General features: G+C 47.4%; 2 protein-coding genes across 4 annotated transcripts in view; both read right to left on the reverse strand.

Annotated features, from left to right (window-relative positions):
• The window catches only part of cdc14ab (cell division cycle 14Ab), a 36,932-nt gene extending 15,473 nt beyond the window's left edge, over positions 1 to 21,459 (reverse strand). For all 3 annotated transcript variants that reach the window (XM_030048758.1, XM_030048756.1, XM_030048757.1), the window contains exons 1-11: positions 21,100 to 21,459; positions 19,077 to 19,167; positions 18,888 to 18,963; positions 13,266 to 13,358; positions 10,923 to 11,002; positions 9,226 to 9,292; positions 8,637 to 8,699; positions 5,936 to 6,023; positions 5,172 to 5,402; positions 4,099 to 4,237; positions 3,145 to 3,313 (exon numbers count right to left, since the gene is read on the reverse strand). In XM_030048758.1, the coding sequence (XP_029904618.1) occupies positions 3,145 to 3,313; positions 4,099 to 4,237; positions 5,172 to 5,402; positions 5,936 to 6,023; positions 8,637 to 8,699; positions 9,226 to 9,292; positions 10,923 to 11,002; positions 13,266 to 13,358; positions 18,888 to 18,963; positions 19,077 to 19,167; positions 21,100 to 21,181 (1,179 nt within the window). In that variant the 5' untranslated portion in view covers positions 21,182 to 21,459. The remainder of the gene's footprint in view (positions 1 to 3,144; positions 3,314 to 4,098; positions 4,238 to 5,171; positions 5,403 to 5,935; positions 6,024 to 8,636; positions 8,700 to 9,225; positions 9,293 to 10,922; positions 11,003 to 13,265; positions 13,359 to 18,887; positions 18,964 to 19,076; positions 19,168 to 21,099) is intronic.
• Positions 10,046 to 21,768, reverse strand: part of rtca (RNA 3'-terminal phosphate cyclase) — a 29,162-nt gene continuing 17,439 nt past the window's right edge. Inside the window, exon 12 of the transcript XR_003928104.1 lies at positions 10,046 to 10,082. The gene's annotated coding sequence lies outside the window, so the exon portion shown is untranslated. The remainder of the gene's footprint in view (positions 10,083 to 21,768) is intronic.

Genomic DNA, 21,768 nt, shown 5'->3' on the forward strand with positions numbered 1-21,768 from the left:
TGACCCAGTTCTGTTTGGGATGTGTCTCCTCAGGTGTGATATGTTTTTACAGAATTCCACGTGGAATTTCTCGATTGGGTGGTTTTCCCAGTCAGTGAATTTTAAATGTTTACTGAGTGGGCCCCATATTTCACTGCCATATAGAGCAATGGGTTCTATTACTGATTTAAACATTTTTAGTCATGTTTTAATTGGAATATCTGTCTTGATGTTTCGTTTAATTGCATAAAATGCCCTTCTCGCTTTGTCTCTCAGCTCATTCACAGCCATTTGAAAACTACCTGATGAGCTAATATTGAGACCTAAATATGTGTAGTTTTTTGTATGCTCTAATTTGACTTTGTCCAGGTAGAATTCATGTTTAAGGCTGTGATTCCCAGACCTCCTCTGGAAAATCAGTATTTTGGTTTTGTCCAGGTTGACAGTCAGAGCCCAGGTGTGACAGAAACTGTGCAGGAGATCCAGGTGTTGCTGCAGGCCTTCTTTAGTAGGGGACAGCAGAACTACATCATCAGCGTATAACAAACACTTGATTTCAGTGTTTTCTAGGGTGATACCAGGGGACGTAGAGTGTTCTAGGTTTTTAGCCAATTTATTTATGTAAATGTTGAATAGTGTAGGAGACAGACCACATCCCTGTTTGACACCACGTTCTGCAGGGAAGGAATTTGTTTGCTGATTGCCAATTTTCACTGAACATTTGTTGTTTGTGTACATTGATTTTATGACATCATATGTTTTTCCTCCAATACCCATTTCAATTAAGTTGTATAAAAGGCCATCGTGCCAAATTGAATCGAATGCTTTTTTAAAATCTACAAAACATGAAAAGATTTTGCCTTTGTTCTGGTGTATTTGTTTGTCAATGAGGGTGTGGAGAGTAAATATGTGGTCTGATGTTCGATATTTTGGGAGAAATCCAATTTGACTATTGCTCATAATGTTGTGTTCAGTGATGAAGTGTAAGATTCTGCTGTTGATAATGCTGCAGAATAGTTTTGCCAGGTTGCTGGACACACAGATCCCTCTGTAGTTGTTTGGGTCAAACTGTTTGGGTCTCCGTTCTTATATATGGGGGTTATCAGTCCTTGGTTCCAAATTACATGTCAAAGTACCTGCATTTGATGATATTGAAAGCTTTTAGGATAGCCAATTGGAATTTATTATCTGTGTATTTGATCATTTCATTCAGAATGGCGTCGGCACCACAGGCCTTTCGGGGTTTGAGCTTTTTCATTTTGTCTGTTAGTTCTGTTTGTGTCATCGAGGTGTCGATGGGGTTCTGCTCGTCTTTAATTGTTGATTCTAGGGTTTTTAATTTCCCTTGTATTTCTTGTTGGCCTGGGTTATTTGTTATTTTGCTGTAGAGGTTAGTAAAGTGAGCGGTCCAGGTGTCACCGTTGTGGATTGCCAACTCATCATTGGATATTGTGTTTAGTTTATGCCAATTTTCCCAGAATTGATTGGACTGTATTGATTCTTCGATTAGGTTCAGCTGATTTCTGTCATGCTGTTCCTTTTTTGTTCTTACGATGTGTTTGTATCGTCTCAATGTTTCTCCATAAAGAAGGCGTACACTTTGGTTATTTGGATCCCTGTGTTTCTGATAAAATGATAAATTTCCTAGTTTTTTTCCTTAGATTTTTACTATCATTATCAAACCATTTTTCATTTTTTTTTTTTTTGGTTTGCTTTTTACTTTAAATTTGCTAGCTTTGCTGCTTTCCCAAAAATAGATAGATAGATCTTTATTGTCATTGCAAAATGACAATAAAGAAAAAAATGATGTTTATGTCATCAATGGCCAGATTCACACCTTCATCATTGTAGGGGAAGGATATACTTTATAAATTTCTCCAAGAGTGATTGGATTTGCAGACTATCAATTGCTCTCTGGTAGCTGTCGGCGCTGCTCGCAGTCCATCTGTAGGACTGGGCACAGGGGTGCAGGTCACTGGGTTGTACTGCTTTGTGGTTGGAATTAGCTCTGTTCAGAAAGATTGTTATTTTACTGTGGTCAGACAGAGGAGTAAGGGGACTGACTGTGAACGCCCTGATACATGTAGGATCAAGGTCACAAATAAAATAGTCAACAGTACTACTGCCAAGGGATGAACTGAAGGTGTACCTCCCAAAAGAGTCTCCTCTCACTCTGCCGTTGACAATGTAAAGACCCAGCGTACGACAGAGCTGAAGGACTTGTGTCCCGTTTGTGTTGGTCACTTTGTCGTAGCTGTTTCTGGGGGGATATGTGGGGTGGATAAGGTTGTTGCTACCCAGGATGTGTAGATCTCCCTGCCTGTCCACAGTGTCCAGCCTTTCTGCTGTTCTAGCATTCAGGTCACAACAGATTAGGATATTTCCTTGGCTGTGGAAATGGACTCTCTCTCCTTCTAGGATGGAGAAACTCTCCTCATTGAAATAGGGTGACTCAGAGGGGGGAATATATGTGGGGCAGAGGAATATGTCTTTGCCGTTTGAAATTATTTCTTTTTTAATTTTTATCCAGATATAAAATTCACCTCTTTTGATTAATTCTATTGAGTGGGTACATTCATATTTGTACCAGATTATCATTCCTCCAGATTCTCTCCCCTGAGTGACTCTTTTTAATTTGGTGGATGGGACAATTATTTCTCTGTAACCTATTGGGCAACCACTGGAAGTATCACCTTTAAACCACGTTTCCTGGAGGACAACAATGTCAGTGTCGTTGATCTCCTTCAGGAAGTCTGCATTTTTACTTTTTAGTCCAAAGGTGGAGGACCGGAGGCCCTGAACATTCCAACAAGCTATAGAAGAGGATTTCATCTGTTACTGAATTAGTACTTAATGTCCTAAAAACAAGAAAAACTCCCACAAAAATGAATAAATAAATAAATAAATAAACCAATAAAGATAAAAGTGAAGTCTAATGTCTCATTTCCAAAATGTTCTCTATATATGCAAATATTTTTGTGTATTCTGTAGATGTGTGTGTGTAATTTCTTAAAAAATAGAGGTTTGTGTGCTACTTCTAAGCCTTTGACAATTAGTGAACTTCTGGTCATGTCTCTAGTTTAGCGTAGTTTAGTTGTGTGTGTGTGTGTGTGTGTGTGTGTGTGTGTGTGTGTCTGTGCGTGCGTGTGTTTGCGAGGGATTCACCTCTTGCAGCTGGTCGGAGCTTGTGATGTGGGCGGAGCTAGTGATATTGAGGGCGGGGCTTATGGTGAGTTCGTCCATGCTGGTGATGAGGCGTGGCACAGCTCGCTCCTCCAGCTTGGCCTTCTGGGTGGTCTGGCTGTCTCCTAGCAACCACAGCATGGCCTGCTTCCTGCATCACACACACACACACACACACACACACACACACACACACACACACACAGTGTGTCCTAGTGTGAAGTGGGGTTCCTGCATGTGGTCATGTGATGATCCACTGGTGACCTCTGACCTCAGTGATGCCCTGAGTGTAGACCTGGCGTGGGGCTTAGATTCACTGCAAATCAGAGCATTTCCAGGTGGTTCCTGTTGCCAAGGCAACAGCTAAAGGGTTTGTTTGCGTGGGCGGAGCTAAGGTGAACCTGACGCACGGCGAACAGGAACATGCTCTGTCTGAACTGTATAGATCAGCTGGCGGCTCCTGAGTTGGACTCAGATTTAAAAAAAAACAAAAAAAAAAACACTGGTTGTGGGCGGGGCTGAGTCTCACCTGGCAGGTTGTTGAACCTCATTCAATAACTTTATTAACAACAGCACAGCTAATTACAATCAGCTGACAGCAGCTAATCAGATGATATTAACTATAAATTAGCTTCTGATGATTTGTAAAGAACCTCCTTGACCGTGTGCTCAGCGTGAAGCAGCATGTTCTGTGTCCTACACGTGTTCAGCACACAGGTCACATGACCCACGACCCGCCGCCTCACAAACAAAATATTTTCCCTGATTTTCTTGTGACTTTTCTTTCTCTGCAGGTTTTCTATTCATGTTCTGATGCTGTGATTTATTTTATGTTTCTGGTGGATGTGCCTGTTGCTCGGGTTCGTTCTTAACACAGAAACCGGTTTCTGAAACGCTGTTTCATCCAATCAGAGACGGCGTTGTAAACTGTCTTACTCTTCCAGGAAGTGCTGCTGCGGGCCAATCACAGAGCCCGGCCGGCAGATCCGGATCCAGGCGATGGCCTCTGCTGCCGTGAAGCGGTAATGTTTCATCAAGTAACAGCCAATCAGAGTGCCCGTCCTGCCCAGACCCGCTACACACACACACACACACACACACACACACACACACACAGAGAGAGAGAGAGATTTTTTTTTAAATTCCTCCTATTTACACTGGTATCATAATTCATTCATTCCAGAAAAACAATAAATTCCTTTAGAGAGACAAACAGCAGAAAGACAGAGACCCAACAGCAGCAGAGTCAATCAGAGATTGAGTATCTCAGCTGAAGGCAGCACATCGCCCCCTGCTGGTCAGGCTGGTTTCCACAGCAGCAGAGAGACAGGACAGAGAAAAAGCTTTGGAATCCCACTGAAGTTGTGGGGAAGACACCTGCCCAAAAGTCCTGTGATTGGTCAGAAAATTTAAGGAGGGACCTGCCTTGATCGGCCTCAGACCACAGAAACACGACTGAGGAGCATCATGAACTCGTGATTTAGGTCCTTAAAGAGGAGCTGAAGTCCAAAGCCAAGCCCTACACCGAAGCATAACCCTCGCCGAAGCTCTGATTGTGGTGACACTAACAACCTAAACAAGCCAGTAACCACTAAAACTGGCTCGCGTGAACTTTAAAATAACATTATACATGCAAAATGATCCAAAAACCACCTTTGTTTGATTTTCCCTGTTAAATCCATCAATTTAGTCTTGGTATCAGTTGCTATTTTGTTCTAAATTAGACCTAAACCAAACCAAACCCTAACCTTAACCAATTCAAACTAGGACTACAAGAACACATTAGACCTAAACCAAAACCCGGCACTATCCTTTAACAAACTGAGATCCTAAATTATTCTTAATCTTAACCTTAACCCTTTCAGAGTAGAATTTTAGACCCTAACTCTAACCCTAGCCATGGGATGGGCCAAGATATAACGGACGGGACGGGACGGGACGGGACGGGACGGGACGGGACGGGACGGGACGGGGTGAAACGGGTCAGGACGGGACGAGCAGCAACTCACCCTTGCAGTGGACGGCCACGGCGCCGTCGGTGCTCTCACAGATGTGCAGGAAGCGGTGCAGGATGATGTCACTGGGCGTGCTGCCGTCCAGGAAGAAGAGGTCGCAGTGGTCGAAGCCGGCGTCCGTGAAGCGCTTGGCGTCGTAGATCTTCTTGTTGAGACGGATGACGGTGGAGACGTTGTGCTTCCTGAAGTAGGGGAAGTAGGCCTCAGGGGCGTGCAGAGGGTAACCTGCGTACAGGACAGGGGTTACTGCTGGGACCCGGGCCGGGCACCCACCTGGACAGGTACAGTGCGGATACCTGACAGAAAATGACACTGAATCCACATTTTTGCCAAGATTTGGGCTTTTAAAGGCTGTGGTCTTAAACTTTTGATCAGCTGATGAACAGCCTCTTCAGTTTAATGGTTGTTTGCAATAAACTGCTTACTCAAATTTTTTTGTCTCACTCCCATTTCTTCTTTTTGCATTTTGAAGCTCTACTTAGAACCTTCTTAAGATCCAACAGTGCAAAATGTAAATTCTTGCAATTTTTCAACTGGTCTTAAGATTTTGATCAGGAGTGTATCAGCGCTCCAAGTGGACTTCTCAAAAAGCTTTCCCAAAACCCCGGAGGCCCGGTCTGCCTCTAATCCAGCGGCGTATGCGAGTGCTCCCTCGCCTACAGGGGGCGCACGTTTGTCTGAATGAGTCGGCTACAGGCCACACGAAAACACACGACGGACAGCGAGAGGAGCCTGAGGAGCAGGACCAGAGGACTCACCGTTCTCCATCTTGGTTTTGGGGTGCGGCCCGCTGAACGCCAGAAACTTCCCCGGGACGATCCAGTTAAAGTCTCCGTTCTCCACCCGCTGGCAAGGACGAGCCACAGGGTCAAACCCCAAACACACACACACACACACACACACACACACACACGCACACACACACACACGCACGCACACACACACACATCACTCAGCTCTTTATATGCAGAGTCACTCTTTCAAAAATGTGAGGAAAAAGACGAGGAGCAACTCAACAGAAAAAGACAAAAAATTAGTGAGAAATCAGTAAAATGTCACAAAGACAATGACATGAACATTAGCACACACACAAAAAGCCCTGAAAATGACAGACAAAACAATTTTTCGTATTTTGTCTTGTAATATAATTTTAAATTTGTAATGATAATAATAAAGACAGTTTTCTGGAATTGTCTTTACTATTTTTTGCTGATTTTCTAATGATTTTCTTTATTTTTACAATTTTTAAGGTTATTTTTTTCTTTTAAAATGTTTTGCCAATATTGAGGATATTTTCCTGTGACTTTTTACTAATTTCTTGTTAATTTTCAGGTCATTTCTTGTTAAGTTGCTTGCTGCCTTTTTTTTTTTTTTTTGTATTTTGCTTAAGTTCTGAGTTTGGCTGCGTTTTAACTCTGAGCTGAAGATGTTTTTGTCCTTGTTGATAACTCTGATGTGCTCCAAGCTGTCTCACTGCTCTAACAGCTGTCTCACTGCTCTGACACAGCCGTCTCACTGCTCTGACAGCCGTCTCACTGCTCTGACACAGCCGTCTCACTGCTCTGACAGCCGTCTCGCTGCTCTAACAGCCGTCTCGCTGCTCTAACAGCCGTCTCACTGCTCTAACACAGCTGTCTCACTGCTCTAACAGCCGTCTCACTGCTCTGACAGCCGTCTCACTGCTCTAACACAGCTGTCTCACTGCTCTAACAGCCGTCTCACTGCTCTGACACAGCCGTCTCACTGCTCTGACAGCCGTCTCACTGCTCTAACACAGCTGTCTCACTGCTCTAACAGCCGTCTCACTGCTCTGACACAGCCGTCTCACTGCTCTAACAGCCGTCTCACTGCTCTGACACAGCCGTCTCACTGCTCTGACAGCTGTCTCACTGCTCTAACACAGCCGTCTCACTGCTCTGACACAGCCGTCTCACTGCTCTGACACAGCCGTCTCACTGCTCTGACAGCCGTCTCACTGCTCTGACAGCTGTCTCACTGCTCTAACACAGCCGTCTCACTGCTCTGACACAGCCGTCTCACTGCTCTGACACAGCCGTCTCACTGCTCTGACAGCCGTCTCACTGCTCTGACAGCTGTCTCACTGCTCTGACAGCCGTCTCACTGCTCTAACAGCCGTCTCACTGCTCTGACAGCCGTCTCACTGCTCTGACAGCCGTCTCACTGCTCTAACACAGCCGTCTCACTGCTCTGACACAGCCGTCTCACTGCTCTGACACAGCCGTCTCACTGCTCTGACAGCTGTCTCACTGCTCTAACACAGCCGTCTCACTGCTCTAACAGCCGTCTCACTGCTCTGACAGCCGTCTCACTGCTCTGACAGCCGTCTCACTGCTCTAACACAGCCGTCTCACTGCTCTAACAGCCGTCTCACTGCTCTGACACAGCCGTCTCACTGCTCTGACAGCCGTCTCACTGCTCTAACAGCCGTCTCACTGCTCTGACACAGCTGTCTCACTGCTCTGACAGCCGTCTCACTGCTCTAACACAGCCGTCTCACTGCTCTAACAGCCGTCTCACTGCTCTGACACAGCTGTCTCACTGCTCTAACAGCCGTCTCACTGCTCTAACAGCCGTCTCACTGCTCTAACAGCCGTCTCACTACTCTAACACAGCCGTCTCACTGCTCTAACAGCCGTCTCACTGCTCTAACACAGCCGTCTCACTGCTCTAACAGCCGTCTCACTGCTCTAACAGCTGTCTCACTGCTCTGACACAGCCGTCTCACTGCTCTGACAGCCGTCTCACTGCTCTAACAGCCGTCTCACTGCTCTAACACAGCCGTCTCACTGCTCTAACAGCCGTCTCACTGCTCTAACAGCCGTCTCACTGCTCTGACACAGCCGTCTCACTGCTCTGACAGCCGTCTCACTGCTCTGACAGCCGTCTCACTGCTCTAACAGCCGTCTCACTGCTCTAACACAGCCGTCTCACTGCTCTAACACAGCCGTCTCACTGCTCTAACAGCCGTCTCACTGCTCTAACAGCCGTCTCACTGCTCTAACAGCCGTCTCACTGCTCTGACAGCTGTCTCACTGCTCTAACAGCCGTCTCACTGCTCTGACAGCCGTCTCACTGCTCTAACACAGCCGTCTCACTGCTCTAACAGCCGTCTCACTGCTCTAACACAGCCGTCTCACTGCTCTGACACAGCTGTCTCACTGCTCTGACACAGCTGTCTCACTGCTCTAACAGCCGTCTCACTGCTCTGACAGCTGTCTCACTGCTCTAACAGCCGTCTCACTGCTCTGACAGCCGTCTCACTGCTCTAACGCAGCCGTCTCACTGCTCTAACAGCTGTCTCACTGCTCTAACAGCCGTCTCACTGCTCTAACACAGCCGTCTCACTGCTCTAACACAGCCGTCTCACTGCTCTAACACAGCCGTCTCACTGCTCTAACATAGCCGTCTCACTGCTCTGGCGGCGTCAGGGCCTTTTACCTCGTAGTGTTCGTACTCGTCCACATCGAAGGTCTCGAAGTCAAAGAAGCCATGCTGCAGAGCCTGAAGCACAAACACAAGCAGCCGATTGGATAAACAGCTTTTTTACACACACACACACACACACACACACACACACAGAGCTCTAGAGGCTCCAAGGGAATTCATAATAAAAATAAATGTCTGTGTGTGTGTTATATTCCATCCAGGTTTCCACTCATCATGAAAATCAGTAGCTTGTTTGCTCTGTAATAATCACCTGCACACACACACACACAGACACACACACACACACACACACACACACACACACACACACACGGTCAATTCAGACAGGACTCTTAGTGATATTTTTGAGTGCCTGTGCTGAGGCTGCAGTGAGCCCCTCCCAGCTGCAGAGGGCGCTGCAGGCCAACACAAACACCTTCACAGCTTATTGATCACAGAAATATGAAGCCAGCAAAACAGATGAATAATTCAGTGAGACGGACGGGGACAAAGCGTCCCGGGTCTCTTCACACACCTGCAGCCAGGAGCTCGCCGACCAATCAGGAGACAGAAACACCAAAATAAACAGAAACACACACACCTTCCTGACGCCCTGCAGACAGTCCAGGACAGTCAGGCTGTAGGTGCAGTTCCCAAAGGAAGCATCCCTGAAACACACACACACACACACACACACACACACGTTACTGATGTGTGCATACAGGGGAGCAGCACAGAACATAAACAGCAGGTGAGGCAGAGAGGCAGCTGATTATTGGTTATTGATTATTTTATTGTTGTGGTGACAGTCGGGCTCCATCAGGGCTCCATCAGGGCTTCATCAAGACGATGCTCCTGTAAACATGACAGGTTGTGCTTAGACTGAACACACACACCTGTTCTCTGAGGAAACAGGTGGCAGCCGGTCAGCTTCCCTAGCCCAGGTGAGTCCAGCTGTGATGTCATCAACCTGGTGTGTGCACTCACCAGCAACACAGCTGGTGGTGTGTCCCAGGCAAGTGTCTCATGGACAGAATACACACACACACATACACACATACACACACACACACACACACACACACACACACACACACACACACACACACACTTGCTGGTGGCAGGTGAGTGGCTGAGAGCTCTCCAGCTGTCAGGGGCAGCAGCCTCACTCATCACAGCTGACTGATGACATCACAGCTTTTCAGATCAATAATCACACAGAAAGTCGTATCTCTGGACAGCAAAGACAGGAAACTGGTCCCTGTCGGCCATTTTGGAGCCGGACGGCGTTCCAGTCAGACTTCATGACGATTCAGTCCTAAAAATACTTTCTGTCACAGTGGACGGACCCGTCCCGCCTGAGGCCTCACGCCCCTTCACTCCACTGACTCTACTTACGTAAGGACTGTGTGTGTGTGTGTGTGTGTGTGTGTGTGTGTGTGTGAGTGTGTGTGAGAGAGAGAGAGAAAACAAAAGCTCCTTTGTTCCCTGATGGAAGGCCCTGCCTGTCAGACTCAGACTCTGCCTCTCAGCTGCTGACAGTTTTTCAGTTTCTCATTTTCTCAGGCCAACCTGCAGGACCTTTACTTTGATCTTTTTGCTGAATGAATGCTGCTCCTGTTGCAGAAGACATGATGAAGACATGATGAAGACATGATGAAGACATGATGAGGACACACAGAAAACATACAGCTGACATGAGTTGCCATAAAGACACCTTTCAGCAGCTGCTGAGGTCAAAGGTCAAACCTGCAGTAACAAACAGCGTTCAAATCATAATCCTACAGTTTCACTTCCTAATCCCAATCTCCATAAAGTCCAGGCCCTCTGTTATCTGTCCCAGCAGATTATCAGGGCTGACATTCACAATCTGATCCAGCATCACTGATCTGACCTTTACATGCATCAGTTTAATCATCACAAAGTTTTCTTGGAATTTTCTTCTCGAAATTTCAGGTGATTTTTGGTGCCAATTTTGTTTTTTTTTGTTTTTTTTTTTTCTAATTTTCTGTTAAGTTTCTTATAACTTGTTTTATTTATTTTTACTATAGCATTAAACACATTAGGTTTCTGCAGGTTTCTCTAAAACTAAATTTTGACACTGCAGTTTTCAAATTTACTGTAAATGAATATCAGCCCTAAATATTCAGTGTCCTGGATTATGTCCTGAAAAATCATGTCAGCTGATCCTCACGTTACACAGACAAAATGTATTAGTAGCAGTAACAGTCATAATAGCAGTAGCAGTAGTACTGTAGTAGTAGTACTGTAGTACTACTGCAGTAGCAGCAGACTGACCTGAAGGGCAGGTAGGAGGCATTGGAGCCGGAGATAAGAGCTCGGTACGCTTCTTCTGGAGTCTTCTTCAGATAGATCACCTGACAGACACACACACACACACACACACACACACACACACACACACAGTCAATCACCTCAGCTCTTTTGTAACATTCCAGTGCCTCCAGTCACACCTGGTGAGGCTGTGCTGCTGGAAACAGGCTCATCCGGTCACGCTGAGCTTCATCACACCTGCTGCGTCGTTTTGGGTGGAAAAAACAGGAAGTCACAGCAACAACAACCACAAAAAACAGCAACTACTACTAGTACCACAACAACAACAAGACACAACAACTACTAAAACAACAAGTACTACTACTACTACTACTACTTCAATAACAACAACTTCAGCACCTACAACTTTTCCTGCCACAACTACAATAACAACTACAACAACAACAACAACTACAACAACAACAACTACAACAACTACAACAACAACTACAACTACAACAACAACTACAACTACAACAACAACTACAACAACAACTACAACAACAACAACAACTACAACAACTACAACAACAACTACAACAACTACAACAACTACAATAACAACAACAACTACAACAACAACTACAATAACAACTATAACAACAACTATAACAACAACTACAATAACAACTATAACAACAACTATAACAACAACTACAATAACAACTACAACTACAACTACAATAACAACTACAACAACTACAATAACAACTACAACAACTACAACAACTACAATAACAACTACAACTACAACAACAACTACAATAACAACTACAACAACTGCAACAACTACAATAACAACTACAATAACAACTACAACAACAACTACAACAACAACTACAACAACTGCAACAACTACAATAACAACTACAATAACAACTACAACAACTACAATAACAACTACAACAACTACAACAACTACAATAACAACTACAATAACAATTCTAACAATGAAAAACAACTACAACAACTACAATAACAACCACAACAACTACAACTACAACTACAATAACAATTTTAACAATGAAAACAAGAACTACAACTACAACAACTACAACAACTACAATAACAATTCTAACAATGAAAACAACAACTACAACATCAGTGGAAAATGTTCAAAAACACTGAACAAGAGCGTTGATCCACGTGGTGACATCATCAACATGACTGACAGGCAGGGGGTGGAGCTAACAATACACTTCCTGTCTTCCTGTCTGTCTTCGTATCTCAAGTTCATCTGTCGAGTTCTGTTTCTCAGTGTTTTGTACAGTCGCTGTGCTGCTTCAGGTGTGTTTCGCGTTGCTTCAGGTGTGTTCCGCGTTGCTTCAGGTGTGTTCCGCGTTGCTTCAGGTGTGTTCCGCGTTGCTTCAGGTGTGTTTCATGTTGCTTCAGGTGTGTTCCGCGTTGCTTCAGGTGTGTTTCGCGTTGCTTCAGGTGTGTTCCGTGTTGCTTCAGGTGTTTCACGTTGCTTCAGGTGTGTTCCGCGTTGCTTCAGGTGTGTTTTGCGTTGGTTCAGGTGTGTTTTGTGTTGGTTCAGGTGTCAGTATGGTGGAGGTGGTCAGTATGTCAGTGGGTCTGGAGCGTGAAACTCACTGAACTTTTGTTTCAGCTGCTGTGACACATCAAATATTCAGCAGGCAAACACACCAGCTTGGATTTTGCATCAGGTGTGTGTGTGTGTGTGTGTGTGTGTGTGTGTGTGTGTGTGTGTGTGTGTGTGTGTGTGTGTGTCCTGTGACTGTCCCAGACTCAGTCCTCTCTGTTTCCACTCTGGATGAGAAACACAGTTTAGTGAGTTTGTCTCATTCCAGCTGCTGCTTCCTGTTTATTTCTAACTGATTTATCAATAAATGCATCAGAGCCGACTGCAGTGCAAATGCAAACCTGTTTGATGGAAATGCACATGCACACACACTTCAGACACATCTCAGAACACACACTTCATAGTATTTAACACCATGACATGTTCAGTTTGACATGTGTTCACTTCATTCTCATCATTAGCTCCTTCCTGTTTAAATGACAGGAAACCGTGGAATTCATTTCAGTTATTTATTATCCACCTGAGTCTAACGAGAAACTTCATTATTAACGAGCTGCCGGCTGCTGATTGGCTGGTGGTGATGAAGCGAGGCGGTGTAGCTCTGCTGTTCCTTCACACTGCTTCACGTCACAAACTCACAACTCAAACCACACAACAACAACAACAACAACAACAACAAACACCTTCCTGTTCCTTCATCATGAGCATAAACTGACCAATAGCAGTCAGGCAGTCCAGGGTGAAACAGGAAGTGATGTACTCACGGCGTAGCCTCCGATGAGCACGGCGGCGTTGGCTCTCTTCCTCTGGTCGAAGCTGGTGTAGTGAACGATCCTCTTCCTGGTCAGTGTGAAAGACTGAAGAACAAACAAGGCAGGACGTCACTCAGAAACTAAAAACAAAACCTGAAAACTGACCGCAGCGTCACAACACTCAGATTTCTGACAGGAAGTGAAGCAGGCAGCAAGAAGGGCCTTTCAGTTAGATCTGTTTTTATTACCTGGCTCTTTATTTCATGCCTTTTATTTAATACTTTGTTTTCATTGGTGAGCTCTTTGGTGTGTGTGCGTGTGTGTGTGTGTGCGTGTGTGTGTGTGTGTGTGCGTGTGTGTGTGTGCTGCAGATATAGAGTTACAGTAACAGCTTCACAGCAGACTAGCAGAAGGGATTAACTGCAATCTGGTTATTTATAGCCGTCTCCTCATATACACACGCACACACGCGCACACACACACACACGTTATTACGCCATCACACAGGAACAGGTAGTGATGTAGAAGTTAGATGTGGGGGCGGGGCTTCGGACAGCAGAGCGGCGTGAAGTCTCTTCTTCTTTTACAAAACAGAAGGCAGATGTTTTCAGGTGAGTAGCTGCTGCCTGAGAGGAGCAGCAGGTTCCAGTTTCCTGCACGGCAGCTGATCCCATTTCAAGGCTCCTGGCTCTCATTTACCTGACCCAGGTGAGCCCGGGCGGCTGGACCGGGCGAGAGCGAGCGAGCGGCTGGACCGGGCGAGAGCGAGCGAGCGGCTGGACCGGGCGAGAGCGAGCGAGCGGCTGGACCGGGCGAGAGCGAGCGAACGGCTGGACCGGAAGAGAGCGAGCGAGCGGCTGGACCGGGCGAGAGCGAGCGGCTGGACCGGGCGAGAGCGAGCGGCTGGACCGGGCGAGAGCGAGCGAACGGCTGGACCGGAAGAGAGCGAGCGAGCGGCTGGACCGGGCGAGCGGCTGGACCGGAAGAGAGCGAGCGGCTGGACCAGGCGAGAGCGAGCGAGCGGCTGGACCGGGCGAGCGGCTGGACGGGAAGAGAGCGAGCGGCTGGACCGGGCGAGAGCGAGCGAGCGGCTGGACCGGAAGAGAGCGAGCGAGCGGCTGGACCTCCAGGCCCTGTTTAAAATATTTGCTGCCAATTTTCTGTTTGTTAAAAACAGTTTTGTGTTGATCAAGCGTTGCAGTTCTGTTTGGCTCATTTGCTAATTGCCTTTTTTCGTGTTTTTGAGAGACACTGATTGAATCTGTGACCTGATCCAGCAGCAGGTCACTGGTGCTGCTCAGGGTTCAGGTGAAAGGCCTCATGCAGAAGCGGGGGGGGGGGGGGGGGGGGGGGGCGCCTTGTCCACCTGGTTTATGGTGTGAAAGCAGATGAAGGACAATCAAAGTCGATTTTTATGTCATTTTATAATTAAAATGTCGAGTGCACAGGTCAGAGCAGTGATGCACTAAATATCTGGACTGTGATGAAATGTGAAGAAGCAGCAGAGCAGAATCTCAGCTGTGTGTGTGTGTGTGTGTGTGTGTGTGTGTGTGTGTGTCTGGGTTGTAAACTAACATTGCCACTCTCTGGGCCGGTCGCCATGCCGACGGCTAACAGTTGGCATGAGGAATGCTGTTGCCACAGCAACACAAGTCACACAACACAAACATGGAGGGGGCGCTCGTTTGACCGGCCGTGGGAGAAACAGGTGGGAGGAGCAACAACATGTGACCCTCCTGGTTCTGCAGGACAAAGACGTCTGACAGGCTGAACAGCAACACGGAGGTCAGGGGTCAAAGGTCAGGGGTGAGGGCGGGGCTCCTTCACTTCCACAGGAAGCAGAGATGGAAATTCAGGAACCCCCAAACCCCACAAAAATATGTCCTGTAAGTTTCTGCCCTGCGTTGCACAAACTACACAACCTCTGACCTCTGACCCCTGACCTCTGACCTCTGACCTCAGCTCTCAAACCACATGCAGACGTTACAAGAGCAACGAGAGACTGGACCCAAACTGGGACCAGCTGCCCACAAACAAACCAGCATGTGTTGCTTTTCCCAGTGAACTCTCTCAGGAAAGCTCTTACAAGTTTGAGTAAAGAAACAATAAAATAAATAAATAAATAAAATAGACTTAAATATAGCACATTTTTGTCGCCTGCTGTGCTACACTATGTGTTTCATAGAGATGGATGGATTTTATTGGACTGTAAGATGATAGAATCCAGGGGATAACATGTCAAAGCAAACTTCCATTTCCAACATGATCCGAAGATGTTAAAGGACTAAATCCAGAAACACCACAACTTGAGAAATGAGGAACATCTGGAACATCAGGAAGAGCTAAAACAGCAGAGTCACCCATCACTTCTGAACCTCATGTCTATAAGGCCTCGCTCACACTGCCGGCCCAAACCCTGCCTGTCCCCTCCAGACTGAATCCAGACTGATTTTAGAAAGTCTGGACAACAAAAACATCACATGGAATGTGATTTTTGCAAATCGGATCCAAACCACATCTGGAGGAGGTTTAGCCTCCAGTCGGCTGCTCTGCTCCTCGTAGATCTGCTCAAAATTAAAAAAAGCTCCAAGGTTGTGCTGAGATTTTCCAACATGCCTGGAGCCGCCGGGCGGGCAGGAGGTGGGAGGATACAACTACGAACAAACTAAACATCCTCTCTATCATCACGTGTGTGTGTGTGTGTGTGTGTGTGTGTGTGTGTGTGTGTGTGTGTGTGTGCGCGTCAGCAGAGACCCTGCCCTCTGCCTGGAATTTTTTGTTTTGCTGAGGTCGGGACTCTTCGGGGCGTCGGCCTTTGGGCAGCAGGTGTGTTGCTCCCAGCCAATCACAGCGCAGCGCCGTGCCAGACTGATAGCACCACATCCAATAGGAAGCTACGAAAATCGTGAATGCACAGGGAAAGGAAATGTGGTGGGAGGAAACGGCGGGTGGGCAAAGCTGGTTCCCCTGTGAGAGCCAACGTGGGGCTGCCTCTCCCCCACTGGTGAGCACTGAGGGGGAGGAGGAGGAGGAGGAGGAGGAGGAGGAGGAGGAGGAGCGACGCCACGCCGGCTGGCTGACGGGACAAGGCTTTTTTTACTAGGATGGTGACAGAATGTTCCACCTTTCATTCTGTCACCATCCTAGGAAAGGAAAACCAGCTGCTGGTGGCTAGCTTAGCCAGGGAGGAGGAGGGGCCAACTTTGCTAACACCATACATGCATGGGACATGGCGTGCCCGGGACACGGCGTGCCCGGGACACGGCGTGCGCGGGACACGGCGTGCCCGGGACACGGCGTGCCCGGGACACGGCGTGCCCGGGACATGGCGTGCCCGGCGTGCCCGGGACACGGCGTGCCCGGGACACGGCGTGCGTGGGACATGGCGTGTGCGCGGGACATGGCGTGTGCGCGGGACATGGCGTGTGCGCGGGACATGGCGTGCCCGGGACATGGCGTGCGCGCGGGACATGGCGTGTGCGCGGGACATGGCGTGTGCGCGGGACATGGCGTGCCCGGGACATGGCGTGCGCGGGACATGGCGTGCGCGGGACATGGCGTGCCCGGGACATGGCGTGCGCGCGGGACATGGCGTGTGCGCGGGACATGGCGTGTGCGCGGGACATGGCGTGCGCGGGACATGGCGTGCGCGGGACATGGCGTGCGCGGGACATGGCGTGCATGGAACACGGCGTGCCCGGGACATGGTGTGTGCGGGACATGGCGTGTGCGCGGGACATGGCGTGCCCGGGACATGGCGTGCGCGGGACATGGCGTGCCCGGGACATGGCGTGCGCGGGACATGGCGTGCCCGGGACATGGCGTGCGCGGGACATGGCGTGCCCGGGACATGGCGTGCCCGGGACATGGCGTGCCCGGGACATGGCGTGCGCGGGACATGGCGTGCCCGGGACATGGCGTGCGCGGGACACGGCGTGTGCGCGGGACACGGCGTGTGCGCGGGACATGGCGTGCGCGGGACAGCAGAGATGGACCCTGAGGTGCAGGTCATCACCTGCTCGTGGCAGAGACGTCAGGTGGCTTCACTTAAATCCTTCGGCTCGCCGTTTCTCCGCCGTTAAAGCGAAACTCTGCCAAACCGCCGACGTACCGTTTTCCTTTCAAACTACAAACTCCGTGTCGGCGGCCGCATGCCGACATGCAGCCGCCACCGCAGCTCTGCATGCATTTCCTTCAAAATAAAAGTTCAAAGATGCCGTAACAGCTGTTCAATATCTGACGTTGTGAAGAACATCACTAATGACGACAAATATCGTATCGTCATGGTGACACCGCCCGTCCCACAACACACTGATCCCAGAGCAGTGGTGTGTCTGATAAAGTGAAAAGTCAAAGTGTTTCCATCTCCCATTTTCCACATTTAGCCTTTTAAAAAAGGTAAAAACCGTCTCATGTGAATATTAATAATTGTTTAAAAAACTGAGGGAGTTTTTTTTTTTTTTTTTTTAATTTGCTGTTTCCACGATTCCATCAGCACTTCACACCGAACAGAAACACACGGATACTGAAAGGCCTCATCTTTGGTAGAGGACATATTTGACCTTGATGCCTGTGCAGCACCTGGCTCAGGGTCTTGATCTCACTCACCTGTTGTTTGTCTGTGATAATGTTCATATTTGATGTTGTTTGGTTTTATGGATCTTTGCTGTTATTCATAGTAACTGTGATCTGATGTCTGGCTCCTCTGGAATAATTAAGTTCAAGCTGAGCGGAGCTTCTATCTCAGGTGCGTCCTGCTGACATACCTGCAGGTCTGACTTCACTCTGACGGGACGTCCCGTCACCGTTCAGCCTGATTTGCAGCTCTGTGTCCAAGTGTCGCCACGGCAACACCATTGTTGTCTACAGCAGTGAAAACATTCTGAGGTGTGTGTTGGTTGTTGTTATGAATTCCACGCTGACAAAGAGCACCTGAGAGCACCTGAGAACAAACCTGCAGCTGTCCTGGGACGGCTCGCTCCAAACTCAGCTCAACTGGACACACATTTTGTCTTTTATCTGTCACTTTTGGGGGAATTCCACTTTTTGTTTTTTTTTTTTCTGTCAGTTTCTTGGCGTTTGATTTTAGTATATAATACTAATAATGATAATAATAACAAATATAGTTTTCTGCTCATTTTTTCCTGATTATTTTTTGGCATTTCTGCTTTATTTGACAGTGACAGTAAAGAGAAGGGATAACATGCCCCCTTTATTTTTTTGTTTTTGTTTTTTTTAACCGGAACATTTGTTTCAGTAATTTAGTCATAATTCACAGTAGTTTTTTCTTGCCTTTTTAACAATTTGAGTAATTTTCCCATAATTTCATTTTAAATACAGAATGTTTTTGAAAGACATCAAGTGAAGTTGGTTTCTCTGTTCTTTGTGTCCTCCTGTCCAGAGGCAGCAGACAGGTGTTTGTCTGCGGCGCTGACTGCCTGTTAGTTTTACTGCTCATTTTCTTTTAACTTCAGTTCAGATATGTAATTATACATGCTGTGTGTGTGTATGGTCCATAGGGACAGGACAGCCTGTGCAGGCGTGGGGCTGGGCAGGGCGGGGCGGGGCGTTACACAACGCCCGGCTGCTCGGCCCTGTTGCATTCTGGACATTCCTCCTCGGGGAGAGACTCACCTTGAGTTTCTTGTTGAGTTTGCAGCAGTATCTGTACAGCATGGCCAGGTTCAGAGGGCCGAAGTCTGCGTAGAAGCTGCAACACAGAAAGCCATGATCACTGGTCTATGGATTGTTTCACAGCTGATCATTCAGAGCAGGAAGTGCCAACACGTCTCCAGAGAAGACGCTTATATGCTGACGACTCACTTCTCGTACAGGAACTCGTCGTCGGTGCAGAAGTAGTGTGTGTTCGCCGTGCTTTTGGGTTTGCTTCGTAACGTGGCGAAGTACAGCCGGTCTGTAACGACACAGAGAGCACAGAGACTGAACCCAGATCAGTTTAACACTCAGAGCTGAGCGGAGCGTCTCTCCGCTCACTGAACTTAAGTCAGAGTTTATATTTGGACCATTAAATGGAAAGCTGTTCATGCTGTCATGTCATGTCACATGACACATGAACTGTGTGTGTTCTGCTGTTAACCCTTCACATGTCACTACTCACATCTCATGTATTAAACACGACACACTGATCAAACACCTCCATGCCCCCCTGCTGCTCACAGCACATCGTCAACACGCCACGTCACTTCCTGTTTCAAACCATTACTCAGCATTTTTCTGTTGAATAAAAGAAGTTGATGGTGCACAAACTGAAGTGGCACAGTGGAGTAATCAAATGAAATGTTGTACAGGAAGCTGTTTTGACATCATTTCCGTTTCTGGGTAAAGTTTGGGTTCAGAAATCAAGACCAGAGCTCCCTAGTGGGACGTCCCGTTGGGAGGGGCATCCCAGAGCACTTTCCCTGATGGGACGTGGGACTTCTCCCAGTTTGTCTGGAATGCAGTGTAATTCTAACAAACAGACCAGGGGTCCCATCCAAATAAAATGACTTTTGTGTGTTTTCACAGGTCTGGAATCAGGCTGTTACTGTACAGTTTGTTAGTCAAGTTATTTATCTAGACTGCCACAGCAGCAGACTTTGATTTTAAATCAGACAGCAGGCCCTCCCAACTTTCTTCTGTTTTTCTTCTTTCGTCTGTTCTGTTCCCAATCTAACTTTTGTTACTTCAGAGCAGGTTTGTTAAAACTGCAAATGCTGACGCTGCAATTTCAAACTCACCACACATGAATACAGGCTCTAAATAGCCGTTATCTGTGTACTAGATTGCTAATAATCAGAGGAGGAAGTAACTCGTTGCATTTCCTCATGCTGCTGTGACTGAGCAGATTTTGAGTATTTTTAAAGTCAATAATTATAATTTCACTTTTCCTTCAGTCCATTTCTGCTCGAGTTTTGTTCATCACTTCATTTTAAATCAGATCCATCACAGAGAGGGAATGATCAATGACAGACTGTGGAACCTTTCACAATAAAAGCCCAGTCAGCAAAGATGAGAAGTGGAACCTGCTTCTATTTTACTGGTTCTACTTTTTGTTATTTCCAAATTTCACAATAAAAGCTGAACCATGAAAAACTGCAGTGAGGACCGTTTAGACTCAACTTGCAAAAAATGTGGAACAACTGGGGACGATGAGAACCATGTAGACTCAACCATCACATGATCTGTTTATCCCACCTGTGTGAGTTGAGTCTGCAGGGTTCTCACTCCAGTTGAGTGTAATGTCCCTTTAAAAGCATGCAGTGTGCAGCGTGTTCTCTGGAAAAGATCCCAGCTAACACAGTTACTGTTTGGAAAAAGGAGCTCAGTCACTTTTACTGCCAGGACATTTGACATGAGACACTTTGGACTTTTACTGCAGGACATTTTTACTGCACTACTTCTACTTCTACTGCAGTCACATACCAGCAGAGGAACAGTACTTCTACTTCTACTGCAGTCACATACCAGCAGAGGAACAGTACTTCTACTTCTACTGCAGTCAGATATTAGCAGAGTAACAGTACTTCTACTGGAAGCAGTTTGTAGTACTCTTGTGCTGGTAATCATGATCGATCTATCGGCCCTGAAGTCAGTATCGGTTAATCCCCAACAGGTGAAACGGACAGATGTGCGCAGTAATGATCACATTTGGTTGTTCTTTCTAAAAACAAAGTAATATTTACTTTGAGAAACATTTTAACTTTAACTTGAGTACATGTTTGCAGTAATACTTCTACTTGAGTCATGTTTTAGCAAAGTAAAGACACTTTTCCTCGCATTTCTGCAGGTTTGTGGCTGCTCGCATCAACTTTAATGAAGCGCCTCCTTTAATAAAAGCCTTCATTACCTCTGATGAGCTCGGCGGCTCCTCTGAGCTCGGCGTCCTCCGCCGCCCGGAGCAGGGAGGACAGGAGGGACGGCTGCGACATGCCGCCGCTCGGCTTCCAGCTCCGCTCCGCTTCCTGGGGAACTTTACCCGGCTAGCGGCTAGCGGCTAGCGGCGGCGTTAGCTCCGACTGACCTGGTTGAGTTGGTAAAAGTGTGTGTTCGTCTTCCCATCGGCCCCCGCCGCCGCACAGCCGCTCACGTGGCGCGGAGGAACACTTCCTCAACTCTTCTTCGTGTTTTACAAGTTAAAAAGTGATAAAAACGCCGCGCTGACATGTTAGCATGTTAGCCCGTTAGCTGCTCCGCGACTCTGCGACTCCGAGGCTCTGATTCAACAAGCCCCGCCTTATGAGACATCACCGTAGCAACCAGAGCCGCTCCCATAGCAACCAGAGCCGCTCCCATAGCAACCACCGCCGCTCGCCACCAGCTCGCCACAGCCTGCGGTGGTGCGTTCGCGGACCGTCCGGCTCTTTTCAACGACTCTGTGGTTCCGAACGGTGGGAACCGAGTCGCAGGCGAGAGTCGATCTTTTCATCATTTTTTTTTTTTCAAATTCAAAAGTTCTTTATTGATATGACAAACGGGCACTGGCATTGCCAAAGCAGAACAGTCACATCCAGATCTA

The sequence above is a fragment of the Myripristis murdjan genome, chromosome 4, assembly GCF_902150065.1.
Source record: "Myripristis murdjan chromosome 4, fMyrMur1.1, whole genome shotgun sequence".
Classification (NCBI taxonomy): Eukaryota; Metazoa; Chordata; class Actinopteri; order Holocentriformes; family Holocentridae; genus Myripristis; species Myripristis murdjan.